At 39.3% G+C, this 14,286-nt stretch overlaps 1 protein-coding gene across 1 annotated transcript; it reads right to left on the reverse strand.

Moving 5' to 3' along the window:
- Window positions 1-4,569: 4,569 nt before the first annotated feature.
- On the reverse strand, window positions 4,570-5,557 carry LOC113318532 (replication protein A 70 kDa DNA-binding subunit C-like). The gene is made up of 2 exons (XM_026566700.1): window positions 5,224-5,557; window positions 4,570-4,939 (listed from the first exon to the last, which is right to left on the reverse strand). Exons 1-2 carry the CDS (start codon window positions 5,555-5,557, stop codon window positions 4,902-4,904), a joined length of 372 nt encoding a protein of 123 aa, XP_026422485.1. The 3' UTR covers window positions 4,570-4,901.
- Window positions 5,558-14,286: the final 8,729 nt, after the last annotated feature.

Consider the following 14,286-nt stretch of genomic DNA (forward strand, 5'->3'; position numbering starts at 1 on the left):
AGGCAATGTTGATTTTTGGCATATAGTTCTAGTGTGCTAATGCAGAGTTTTAATGCATCCCAAGTGTGCTAATTTCATTATATACTCCAACATAAAAACAGTTACAAAATGTAGTGTAATGTGGCTGAATTAACTGTGTTGAAGTGGCAGTAAGTCTGGCTCAATACTTAAGGAACAAAGAAAGTGTAGTTGTTTGGTAACACGATCACGGTCAATTCCTCCAATGCAAGAATGCTTTAGCTAATCGTTGAGTTATTTTCACTGCGGCCAATATGGTTGGTCAGAGAAAGTTCTTGATCTTCGGCATATGGTATGACCGGTTAAAGGTTTTGCCCAATGTGATAGTCAAAATAAAATGTAACGCAGATAGATTTAACAACCTTCCTTCATAGCAAAAACAGAGAAGGCTTTCGTCACTCACCTAATTAAAATTCCGTAAATGTCATAATTCAAAACATTTACAAAATTAATCTTATCGTTCCATTAAAAAAAAAGAATTAAAATCTGTCTATTGCTCCAAAAGATTATACAGCAACCAAAAATTTAATTCCATGTCATGATCTTCTGCTATTCTTAAGAGATCGTGAATTTGTGAACGAGATGGGAATGATTTCTGGCCTACAGCACCCTAATCTTGCAAAGCTATATGGATGTTGTGTTGAAGGAAATCAGTTACTTCTTATTTATGAATACTTGGAGAATAACTGCCTAGTCTGCCTTGCTCGTGCGTTGTTTGGTGAGTTTGGCACATCCAGCATGTTTTCTTCATTTTGATACTCGGTTGCTAGACACGTCCAGCATGTTTTATACTAATTATTAAACGTCTGCTATTTGACAGATAAAGCAGACGTTTACAGTTTTGGAGTTGTCGCGTTAGAAATTGTAAGTGGGAAGAGCAATACGAGTTTCTGGGCGAAGGAGGAGTGTACTCATCTTCTTGATTGGGTAATAAAATCTCTGAAGGTTTGACATTTGCTTATCAGTTTGATTTGAATTCTCAAAGGGATAATTCTGCAACTATCTTTATTGGTATACTCTTCCTCTGGGCTTTAGTTCTTCAAGAGAATGGAAATTTGATGGAGTTGGTTGATCCAAAGTTGGAGTCCGAATTCGAGGAGGAAGAGGTTCTACGGATGATTAATATAGCTTTCATGTGCACCAGCATATCTCCAACATTAAGGCCTAAATTGTCTCCAGTAGTCACCATGCTTGAAGGCCTAATATAGCTCTCTGAAGCTGTTAGTATTATGATGAACAGAGCTGGGACCAAAGCATGACACATAATAGCCAAACACAGAGTATTTCGAAGGATGCCTCATGCTCTGAATCTCCAACATCTGCTGCTGACCATTATCCACTCATAGACAATTCAGAGGCACAGTATTGGAGTACGATTTGAGGGGAATGTGTTCTTTGAAACCTGATAGAATCAGAAACAAGTGGGAATTTGTTTTTTTTTACTCTTACCAAATCTGTATGCAAAACTAAGCAGATGGGATGTGGTTAGAAAGATGATGAAAAAGATGGGTAACAATCATTTACCGTGTCCTATCTTTGTACACAAATGCTAAATGTTCTGAATTCGCTTATACTAGAACCATTTCAACGAACCTTTATATATTACAAATGTAGCTCTGGCGCTTCCATTACATTTACAGATTCAAGCACACAGTCACACTACGAAGTACAAATTACAGTTCAACCTAGGCTAGGACGATAACTGCTTAAAATTTAAGTAACTTTTTTTAACTTCCTGGTTTCCAACTTTTCTTTTTCAGCATCTACTTTTACCTGCACACTTGTATAGAAGCCAGGATATGGTTCATAACCACAGCACATATGAAGAGCCTGAAAAACCAAACATTCCGAAATCAATCTCATCATAATGTTCAATTCAAGACGTTTGTCAGTTGTAGGAGGCTTATAAATATAGTTACCTCAAGCAGAACAAAGAATGACAATCTAAATGCTAAATGGCTGAATACCTTCTCTATTCATTTCATTCTCTATAAATAAGATCATTGTACAGCCTATAACAGGCAACAAAATATAGAACTAATGGTATATCCTATTTGGCTAACTATTCTAAGTAATATATACAATTACATGCAAAGAAGAATAATCCTAATTTGAGCCACAATATATCTGCAAAGAATCCTGAATTAACTACCAGTGATATCCCCCCTCAAATTGATGCTGGATGATTGTGAAGCATCAATTTGTCAACCAAGAACTGATGACGTTTTCTTGAAAGAGCCTTCGTGAAAACATCAGCTGTTTGAAGAGAAGTATTGATATGAGGAAGTGAAATAACACGACTATCATATGCATCACGAATAGAATGACAATCCACTTCAATGTGTTTTGTACGTTCATGAAATACTGTATTTGCGACAATTTGGATGGCACTGGTATTATCTGCATGAAGTTGAGTAGGCTCGGCTTGAGAGAAGCCAAGTTCACCCAAGAGACCACGAAGCCAAATAATTTCTGAGCATGCAAAGGACATAGCACGATACTCAGACTCAGTTGAAGATTTAGATATTCGTTGCTGCTTTTTGCTCTTCCATGATACAAAAGAGTCACCAAGAAACATACACCAGCCGGTAATAGAACGTCGAGTATCTGAACAACCAGCCCAGTCTGCATCACTATATGCATCTAAACGAATGGAAGTACCCACAGGAAAGAAGAGACCTTTATCAGAAGTTCCTTGCAAATAGCGAATAATGCGACGAACAGCAGCTAGATGGATGTGTGTAGGTGCTTGCATAAATTGACTAACTTGTTGAACAGCAAATGAAATATCTGGCCTTGTAATCGTCAAATAATTGAGGCTTCCCACCAATCTACGATACAAAGAAGGATCAGAAAGAAAATCACCATCATCCCGACGATATTTGACATTTACCTCTAAAGGAGTGTCAACTGAGCGACCATCTTGTAGTCCAGCCAAAGAAATAAGATCTCGAGTATATTTATGTTGGTGTAAAAAAAGACCAGTGTCTGTCGACTGAACTTCAAGACCCAAAAAATATTGCAAAGGACCTAAATCCTTCATATGAAAGGACTGACAAAGATGCTCTTTAAGTTTGGAAATCAAAGTAGAGTCTGTACCCGTAATAACGATATCATCAACATAAATCAAGAGTAAAACAATGCCATTTAAAGTTTTGCAAAGGAACAGAGAAGAATCATACTGACTCTGGACAAAGGAGAAGTTGATAAGTGTAGTGCGAAACTTGTCAAACCAGGCTCGTGGTGCCTGTTTCAAGCCATAAAGTGATCGTTTGAGCTTACAAACATCTGTCGATGGAGTGGAGAAGAATCCAGGTGGTGGAGTCATATAGATTTCTTCCTTAAGATCCCCATGTAAGAAAGCATTCTTAACGTCCATTTGACTCAATGGCCAACCTTGAGAGGCTGCTATAGCAAGAATAAGTCTTACAGTAGTCATTTTTGCGACAGGTGCAAATGTTTCTTCGTAGTCAACTCCATGCTGTTGCCGATTACCAAGTGCCACCAACCTTTCTTTATATCTGTCAAGAGACCCATCAGAGCGTAGCTTAATGGAATATACCCATTTACATCCAATGGGTTTTACACCCGCAGGACATGGGACAATATCCCAAGTATGATTCTCCTGAAGAGCAAGCTTCTTGCCTGGCTTTCGTCCAACATGCAAGTTTAGCTGCTTTAGAATCACATGTGGGAATTTCAGTGTTAGCTAAAGTGGCAGAGAAACCATACCGAGTGGGGGGCTGAGTGGTACGATGTGACCTGCGGAGAGCCACTGGAGCAATCACCGGATCAGGGTCGGGAAGGATTTTTGAAGAAAGGGGCCGTCTTCGCTGATAAACATGATTGCGTTTAAAACGCTCAATGAGTGGTGACGGATCATCGATATGCTCAAAAGTAGGAATACAAACATTATCAAGATGAGAGACATGCTGCTGAAAAAATACTCATTTTCAAAGAAAATCACATTTCTAGAAATACGCATGCGATTAGCAACACTATCATAGCACATATATCCTTTATGAGTAGTATTATACCCCATAAAAACACATTTTACTGATTGAGCCATAAGTTTGTGACGCTCATGAGAAGGCAGATGAACGAAACAAACACACCCAAAAGTGTGCAACCTGTCGTACTGAGGATATGTGCTGAAGAGGCGATAATAAGGAGAGTCAAACCTCAATTGTTGAGAGGGTAAGCGATTGATTAAATATACAGCCGTAGATAAAGCTTCCACCCAAAACTTTGCTGGAACAGAGGACTCCAAAAGCAATGTTCGAACCATATCCAACAAGTGACGGTTCTTACGTTCAGCCACCCCGTTTTGTTGAGGTGTATTAGGACAAGATCTCTGAGATATAATACCTTTCTGTTGCAAGAATCCCTGAAATTCATGTGACATGTATTCACCTCCATTATCAGATCGCAAAATTTTAATACATGTAGAGAACTGTGTTTCAATATAGGCTAGAAAAGCTTGAAACACAGTGAATACTTCAGCCTTGGTGTGCAGGAAATAAATCCATGTAAAACGGCTGTAGTCATCAATAAACGTAACAAAATATTTATATTGAGCATGTGAGATAACAGGAGTAATACCCCAAACATCAGAATGTATAATCTCAAAACATGTAGTAGCATGACTACCAGATGTAGGAAAAGGTAAAACTTTACTCTTCCCCAACTTACAGGTAGAACAATCAAAATTGAAACTTTTATCTTTGTTACCAAGAAAACCACGATTCATTAATGTTGATAAAATCTCATTATTCGGATGACCTAAGCGTTTATGCCAAATGGAAGCCTTATTCTCAACTAAAATAGAAGTTAAAGACAAAGTTCTAGGAATCGAAAATTGCAGCGGAAAAATTCTGCCCACTTTAGGCCCCTTCGCGATCACCTTCCCCGACACCTGATCCTGTACAACACAACCATTACGAGAAAAGTGCACATCACAGTTATTATCCACCATTTGACCAACTGAAATAAGGCTAGTAGATAATCCAGGGGAAATAAATACATGACGAAAAGAGGGTGTAATATCTCCAACAGCTGTAATTGGAAGTTTACTGCCATTAGCAATTTCAATATTTTGTGTACCAGTATATTCCCGTACATTGTGTAATAAATCAGATGAGCCAGTCATATGATTGGATGCTCCAGAATCAACAATCCAAGGAAAGGTAATTGACTTACTATTACCTTTAAGTCCAAGCGCAGAGAAAGCTGAAAGAATCATTTGTTGTATCATTTCTGGAGTAATTGTTGACTGACTAACAGTAGAGGATGAAGCAACAACTTGAAATGCTTGGGCTTTTCTATTTTCTGGACGTGTAGGACACTCTTTGATAATGTGGCCTTGTTGTTTGCAATAGTTGCAGAATTTCTTATTGCAATTGCGTGCAATATGCCCAAATTCTTTGCAACTATAGCATTGTGATTGCCCTTTCCCATGATTCCTCCCTTGAGCAGCATAGGCCAGATTGACCAAATCAGCGGTTTCTTTCTGCCCACTTATAGCAGCTTGTGTAGCCATCCTTTGTTCCTCAGAGAAGCAGGCTAAGAACCAAAGCAGGGAAAGATAAGCAAAGAACCAAAAATGCAGGGTAAAGCAATAAAGAAGCAGTTAAGAAAAGCAGCAAACAACCAAGGCTTGGCAGCCAAGGGCAAGAGGCAGGATTGTGCACTGACTTCAGTGCACAGTGACTACAAGATGCAGGAAAATAAAAAGCAAGAAAATATAGCTGAAATGCAAACACACAGGACTTGAAAATAAAAGTGACTGAAATTAAGATTGATTAAAAGAGAAGTGGTGGGCACGCCAAAGCATATGATCCACCTTGTATCCTAATCAAGTGACATGGTCTAGGTTAAGTTCAATCCTAAGCATACAACTAGAAATGAAAGAACACCAACTTGCTCACTAGTCTACCCCTAGCATTGGCTGTCTTTTGACAGTACAGCCAATCACAGGCTCTATGAGCATTGGCCTCTCTCAATTGCACAATCAAAGCATAGCAACAGGAAGTAACTATCCTAGCTCATTCACACTTGACAGTGCACAAGGCTTCACTGAGCCTTGGCCTGAGGCTGATTAGCTCATGCTAACCATGAAGTGGCAACATACATACACTAACATAGATAATTCATACATAACTAGCAACATATCAGATAACTCAACACATAAGCAACTTGCAACTGTTAACTGAGAAAAACACTGAAATTTGAAGTTCATAAAATTTTAGCAAATTCTCTACTGGCTAGTCCAGAGAGGTAAATAGTGTCTTCTACACACTTCACATAACATCAATTTATACCCATTACACATCATTGGGTTTTCCCCCAATTTTCCCCCAAAATCAGTAGAACTAGGGTTTGGTGAAATTGATTTACCTACTGTTAATGAGATATTCGCTCCATCTCGTCGACCCAATCTTCTCCTGCTTCTTCTCGTTCCTCTCGAGCTCCAATTGATGCTTTAATCATCATTTATATCACCAATTTCTCACCTAGGGTTTCAGGCAGAGAGATGAGAAATTGAGGTTGTAAATGATGATTAAAGAGATGGTACGTGATGGGTTTAGGTAGAATAGAGTTGGGGAGAAATTAGTGGAGTGATTTGGGGGCGTCAGGGAGAGGTGGTGATGATGGTGGTGCGGCAGGTGAAGAAGGTGGTTCTGCAGCAGGGTAATGGCGGAGAAGAAAGGGTTCGATGGTTTGGGAGAGAAGGGTGTTTGGTTAGGTGGATGGGTTCGGTCGCTAGGGTGTGAGGCGGCTTCATCCAATCTTGATGTTCTGTGACGCTGAGTCACTGGATGCGAAGCTGGTAGATAGATCGGACGGTGATGTGAAGTGAAGCTTGTAGAGACCGTCAGATTTTTTGATACAACGAAGTTAACGGCTCTAGATGGGATTAGGTGTTGTAGTGTAAGGCGGAGATATCAAACGTTGATGAACAACAAGGGAGCGACCGTTGGATTCAACTACCATCTAATCTGAAGGCTTGGAATTTCAGCGCTGTGGTGCTTGGCAGAGACTTCAGATTTTGATGCTCTATGAAGGAGCGACCATCGGATGCTTCTGGGAACTGATCTGACGGCTGAGAACGGAGGCGCTTTTGTGTGTAGAAAATGAGGTTGTGCGCACCATTCTTCGCGGCTTCCTTGCGTAATTTCTCCCGGCTTTTCACTACTTTTCTGCTCTTTTCGCTCCGCGACTCATCCGAACTTTATTTATTACCTAAAAATGCAAAATTAATTAATAAAAATATTTATTCTCGAAAACAATGAAAATACAGAATATGGGATAAAATGTAGAATTAATGCATAAAAGATGAGTTAAAATGCCAACAAAAAGGGATAAATATATACAATATTTGGCACTCATCAAATACCCCCAAACCTGAATTTTACTTGTCCTCAAGTAAAACAGAACTAAGGAAATCCTAACTATACCACTGTCGCTGGTCTCTCGAATGCATTTAGCGTATGCACTAAGCCTTTTAAACCACTAAGTGTCCCTAGTGGACGAGTTGAAGTCTCGTGAAGGTTTGCTTAGAACGTACCTACAAAGTTCTAGGTCAAAATATAAGCTCAGATTCCATCAAACGTGACATGTGCAAAACAGTTTAAGCTCACAGCAAAATGGAGATGTCAATCTAGCTATCGAAGGCACAATCCTAGCACTGATAACAAATAAGGACATGTGATAAGAGTGTAAAGTGTATCTACACATGTGTAAAGAAAGATCTGAAGTCATGACTACTAATCACCAAGAGATAGTTTCTCAGGCTAAGAACTGAGGTCGAAATCTAGCTAGCTGTCCGGACTTTACGAGAATTGTGAATGAGTTGGAGGTATTTCACAATTTCTCGCGTTGTACATCAATGGCATACACCCTCCTTGCTTACAACACAACAACAAAAATAACTCTTTACATGACTCTTATTTACATTGACTACTCTCTTTTTATTTTTGGAACAAGAGATGATGGAATTGAACAATACTTGATTTTTTTGTATTTTTTTTTTTTTTTTTTTTTTTTTTTTTTTTTTTTTTTTTTTTTTTTTTTTTTTTTTTTTTTTTTTTTTTTTTTTTTTTTTTTTTTTTTTTTTTTTTTTTTTTTTTTTTTTTTTTTTAAGGAAACACTTTTGATACATATACAAAAGGAAACAAAAGATTACATGACACTTTGCAAGAGGTAGCCCTTTTTGATGCACCCAGTTAAATTCGATGGTTGTCTTTCTTAATGTAACCTCCACCTTCTATCCCAACCAACCAAAGAACAAGCTAGTCCAGTTTCGTTCAGTATTCTAAAGTGATTGGCAATCGTAACTTCCTATCCAACACCTTGAAGATCGAGGCTATACATGTATTGGTAGATCGTGCGCGTGCAAATTTCTTATCACTATGTGAATTGTGCTAGAATCAGGGTGCCTAAATATCTAGACTAAGACTCCTAATAAAAATACATATTTGCACAAGAGTCAACATTTCACGGTAAATGAGCTCCATTTTTATGATTTTTTCATTTTTTAATTTTTTTCAATTTTGATTTTTCAATTTTTTTGGAATTTTTCAATTTTTTTCAAAAAGAAGAAGGAGTTCGTTTTCAATTATGGCAAATTATCATGGTATCTACTCTATACCCCCAAACCTAAACTAAACATTGTCCTCAATGTTTCAAAACATGGAAAGAATTATAAAACAATATATGAAGAGGAACATGCTGAGTAGAGTAAAAGGAGAGAGAATACCCGATTGTACGGCGAAAGCTCGATTAAAACTCCGTTATTCAAGGCAAAAATCCATCATATTAGGAGTCACAATGGATGAGCACAAAATATATACAAAAGGAAATTTAACTAACACATTATCTACAAGAAAATTTTGGTTTTTAATGGGATTGGACTTTTTGGGAAAAATTTGGTTTTGTCGGGAGACATTTGGCTTTGATGGGAAAAAGAAAATTTTTGGTTTTTTAGGGAAACATTTGGAAAACTTTGGTTTTTATGGGAGAAATTTTTGGTTTTTGAAATTGGGAGCAAGCCCACTGTTGGTCCTCTAATGGAATGGGAGGAAGGCTGCGGCCCACGAAACACTAAGTTTTAATTTTTGAAAGTTTAATTTGGCCCAGTTGGTTAAGGCCCGACGTTTGTTTTAAAACTTTGGTTTCGAGGTCCACTCTTGAGTGGAAACAAGCCCACAATCGGTTACAAGCTCAGCTGGGTTTAAACCCAGAGTCCAAAATACAAGTCCAATGAAAGAATTTAAACAAGCCCACAAATAAATTATTACAAACCCAACAGAAAATAAGAGAAGCCCAAAAATTGGCTTTAATATTACAAGCCCACAATTAAAAAAATTGGAAGCCCACAATTCGGGTTCTCTTAAATGGGTTACCTTTTAAGCACAGCCCAGCTGCTCTGATATTGTTGCAAAAACCCAGTTGGGTTTTGGTTCTTTTCCTTGGTGGCGTCCCAGCAGAGGAAAAACAGGTTCAGAACAGCAGGTCCAACAGCAAATGAAGTGAAGCAGATGCAGATGCAAATGCTATGAAATGAAATACAAAATAGCTAAAAAAACAACAAGAAAAACACAGCACCAATCCCCGGCAACGGCGCCAAAAACTTGGTAGGCTTCTAAAAGGTCCTACAAATTATAACCGCAAGTGCACGGTGTCGAAAGTGGCAAATGTGCAAGTACGGGTCGATCCACAGAGATCGGGTGTGTTTTGGAGTTTTCTAGCTATTTGGGTTCCTAAATTGTTGTTGGGCTTTGAATACCCTTTGAGTGAATTGGGCTTAATGGTTCACTTGTGACTTGGGCTTGGTAGTGAACTAGGCTTTGGCCTTAACTGGGCTTCAGAGGCTTTTGGGAGTGAACTGAACTTTGGGCTCAGTTGGTTGGGCCTTTAGCCTTTGGTTTCACTGAATTGGACTTGGGCTCAGGAGTGAAGTGAGCTTTGGAGCAGCAGCAGCAGGCAGGAAAAGGAAGGCAGCAGCTCAAGTGCTGCACAGCAGGTAGTAGCAGCAGCAGGAGCAAGAGCTGCACAGCAAGGCCAAGAAAAAGAAGTAGCAATGCAGCAGTGGTAGCAGGGTAGCTGCAAGGGAAGTGAGGTGGCAGCAACAGCTGCAGCAGTGCAGGAGAAAGAGGTGGCAGCAACAGGGAAGGCAGTGCAGCAACAGCACAAGTGCTGCACAGCAGCTGCAGGATAAAAGCAACAGCCACAGCAACTGCAGAGCAAAAGCAACAGCAGCTGCAGAGGGAGGCAGCAACACAAGGCAAAGAAGAGAAAGCAGCAAGCAAAGACAACACAGGGCAAAAACAAGGAACAAAGCAAATGAAAACTAAACAGCAACAAATCAGTGAACAAAAACAAAACAAAATGGAGCAAAGTGAAAGTGTCACAAAGGCAATTAGCCTAAGGCAGGGGAGATGGTTTTTGGTTGTTGGGTGATAGGGTGATGATGGTGGAGGTGTGGTGGTGGCAGTGAAGGTGAAGAAGGTGGTGGTACGGTTGCAGGGGAAGGTGATGGTGGTTCTCTGCTGTGGAGAAGTGAGGGAGGAGAGGTCGACTGTTTTGGGAAGGAGGGTATTAGGTATTTGGGTGTTAGGCGGGCGTATCGAGTTTGATGTTCTGCGACGCTGAGTCACTGGATGCGAAGCTGGTAGGTGGATCGGATGGTTCCTCCTGATGAGGTTGGTAGCGACCGTCAGATTTTTTGATACAACGAAGTTAACGGCTCTAGATGGGGTTAGGTGTTGTAGTGTAAGGCGGAGATATCAAACGTTGATGAACAGCAAGGGAGCGACCGTTGGATTCAACTACCATCTAATCTGAAGGCTTGGAATTTCAGCGTTGTGGTGCTTGGCAGAGACTTCAGATTTTGATGCTCTATGAAGGAGCGACCGTCGGATGCTTCTGAGAACTGATCTGATGGCTGAGAACGGAGGCGCTTTTGTGTGTAGAAAATGAGGTTGTGCGCACCATTCTTCGCGGTTTCCTTGCGTAATTTCTCCCGGCTTTTCACTACTTTTTCTGCTCTTTTTGCTCCGCGACTCATCCGAACTTTATTTATTACCTAAAAATGCAAAATTAATTAATAAAAATATTTATTCTTGAAAACACTGAAAATACAGAATATGGGATAATATGTAGAATTACTGCACAAAAGATGAGTTAAAATGCCAACAAAAAGGGATAAATATATACAATATTTGGCACTCATCAAATACCCCCAAACCTGAATTTTACTTGTCCTCAAGTAAAACAAAACTAAGGAAATCCTAACTATACCACTGTCGCTGGTCTCTCGAATGCATTTAGCGTATGCACTAAGCCTTTTAAACCACTAAGTGTCCCTAGTGGACGAGTTGAAGTCTCGTGAAGGTTTACCAGAGGTGTGCCTACAAAACCTAAGGACAAAATATGAGCTCAGATTCCATCAAATGTGACATGTGCAAAACAGTTTAAGCTCACAGCAAAATGGAGATGTCAATCTAGCTATCGAAGGCACAATCCTAGCACTGATAACAAATAAGGACATGTGATAAGAGTGTAAAGTGTATCTACACATGTGTAAAGAAAGATCTGAAGTCATGACTACTAATCACCAAGAGATAGTTTCTCAGGCTAAGAACTGAGGTCGAAATCTAGCTAGCTGTCCGGACTTTACGAGAATTGTGAATGAGTTGGAGGTATTTCACAATTTCTCGCGTTGTACATCAATGGCATACACCCTCCTTGCTTATTACAACGAAACAACAAAAGATGACTATTTACATGACTCTTATTTACATTGACTATTCTCTTTTTATTTTTGGAACAAGAGATGATGGAATTGATAAATACTTGATTTTTTTGTATTTTTCTGATTTTTTTGTATTTTTCTGATTTTTTTTTTTTTTTTTTTTTACAAGGAAACACTTTTGATACATAACAAAAAGAAACAAAAGATTACATGACACTTTGCAAGAGGTAGCCCTTTTTGATGCACCCAGTTAAATTCGATGGTTGTCTTTCTTAATGTAACCTCCACCTTCTATCCCAACCAACCAAAGAACAAGCTAGTCCAGTTTCGTTCAGTATTCTAAAGTGATTGGCAATCGTAACTTCCTATCCAACACCTTGAAGATCGAGGCCATACATGTATTGGTAGATCGTGCGCGTGCAAATTTCTTATCACTATGTGAATTGTGCTAGAATCAGGGTGCCTAAATATCTAGACTAAGACTCCTAATAAAAATACATATTTGCACAAGAGTCAACATTTCACGGTAAATGAGCTCCATTTTTATGATTTTTTCATTTTTTAATTTTTTTCAATTTTGATTTTTCAATTTTTTTGGAATTTTTCAATTTTTTTCAAAAAGAAGGAGTTCGTTTTCAATTATGGCAAATTATCATGGTATCTACTCTATACCCCCAAACCTAAACTAAACATTGTCCTCAATGTTTCAAAACATGGAAAGAATTATAAAACAATATATGAAGAGGAACATGCTGAGTAGAGTAAAAGGAGAGAGAATACCCGATTGTACGGTGGTAGCTCGATTAAAACTCCATTATTTCAAGGCAAAAATCCATCATATTAGCAGTCACAATGGATGAGCACAAAATATATACAAAAGGAAATTTAACTAACACATTATCTACAAGAAAATTTGGTTTTGATGGGAAAACGAAAAATTTTGGTTTTTAGGGAAACATTTGGAAAACTTTTTGGTTATTTAGGGAAAGAGTGGACCAGTTTAGTCCACATAGACTGGGTCCTCCAGGTCGGTTGTTTCAATGTCGGGTGGAAATGGCTCAAGGAATGGCTTTAATCTCTGCCCGTTGACTTTGAAAACGTTCTTGTTGGAGACATCCTCCAACTCTACAGCTCCATGAGGAAAAACTGTGCGTACTAGGTACGGACCCTTCCATCTGGAACGCAGTTTTCCTGGAAAAAGATGTAATCGGGAGTCATACAGCAAGACTTTCTGACCAGGAGTGAAGGATTTGCGCAGAATGCGCTTGTCATGAAATATCTTCATCTTCTGCTTGTACAGCTTGGCACTGTCATAAGCCTCATTTCTCAATTCTTCCAACTCGTTGAGTTGAAGTTTCCGTTGAATTCCAGCTTCGTCAAGAGAAAAGTTCAGCTCTTTGATTGCCCAGTAGGCACGATGTTCTAATTCCACAGGTAGATGGCACGACTTTCCATACACTAGACGATAGGGGGACATGCCAATTGGTGTCTTATAAGCTGTTCTATAGGCCCACAAAGCATCATTCAATCTCAATGACCAATCTTTCCTGGACGGGTTGACCGTCTTCTCCAGAATGTGCTTAATTTCCCTATTAGACACTTCCACTTGTCCACTAGTCTGAGGGTGGTACGGAGTAGCAACCTTGTGAGTTATGCCATACTTGCGTACTAAAGACTCAAAGTACTTGTTACGAAAATGTGAACCGCCGTCACTGATGATAGCTCTAGGGGTACCAAAACGTGCAAATATGTTTTCCTTTAGAAATGAAAGGACCACCTTGTGGTCATTTGTTCTGGTTGCTATGGCTTCTACCCACTTAGAAACGTAATCAACTGCGACTAGGATGTACAATCTACCGTCAGAAATAGGGAATGGACCCATGAAGTCTATCCCCCAAACATCAAAAATCTCCACAATCAAAATGGGGTTCAATGGCATCATGTTTCTCCTCGAAATGCTTCCTAGCTTTTGACAGCGTTCACAAGCAACACAATAATCATGGCAATCCTTGAACAATGATGGCCAATAGAATCCACACTGCAAGATCTTTGCAGCGGTTTTCTTGGCACTGAAATGGCCTCCACATGCTTAGTCATGACAGAAAGATATCACATCTTTCTGTTCAGTGTTGGGGACACATCTCCTAATGATTTGGTCTGGGCAGTACTTAAACAAATATGGGTCATCCCAAAGGAAATGTTTGACTTCAGCCAGGAATTTAGAGCGGTCTTGTCTCGACCAACGTGAGGGCATCCTACCTGTAGCGAGGTAGTTAACAATATCAGCAAACCAAGGAAGGTCTGAGATAGACATCAGCTGTTCATCTGGGAATGATTCTCTAATCAGCTCACATTCATCAATAGACTCTAAAGTTAATCTAGACAAATGATCAGCAACCACATTCTCACAACCTTTCTTATCACGGATTTCGAGATCGAATTCCTGTAATAAGAGTATCCATCGAATAAGGCGAGCTTTAGCATCCTTCTTGGAAAGAAGATACTTCAAAGCC

This window comes from Papaver somniferum, chromosome 10 (genome assembly GCF_003573695.1).
Source record: "Papaver somniferum cultivar HN1 chromosome 10, ASM357369v1, whole genome shotgun sequence".
In the NCBI taxonomy this organism is placed as follows: domain Eukaryota; kingdom Viridiplantae; phylum Streptophyta; class Magnoliopsida; order Ranunculales; family Papaveraceae; genus Papaver; species Papaver somniferum.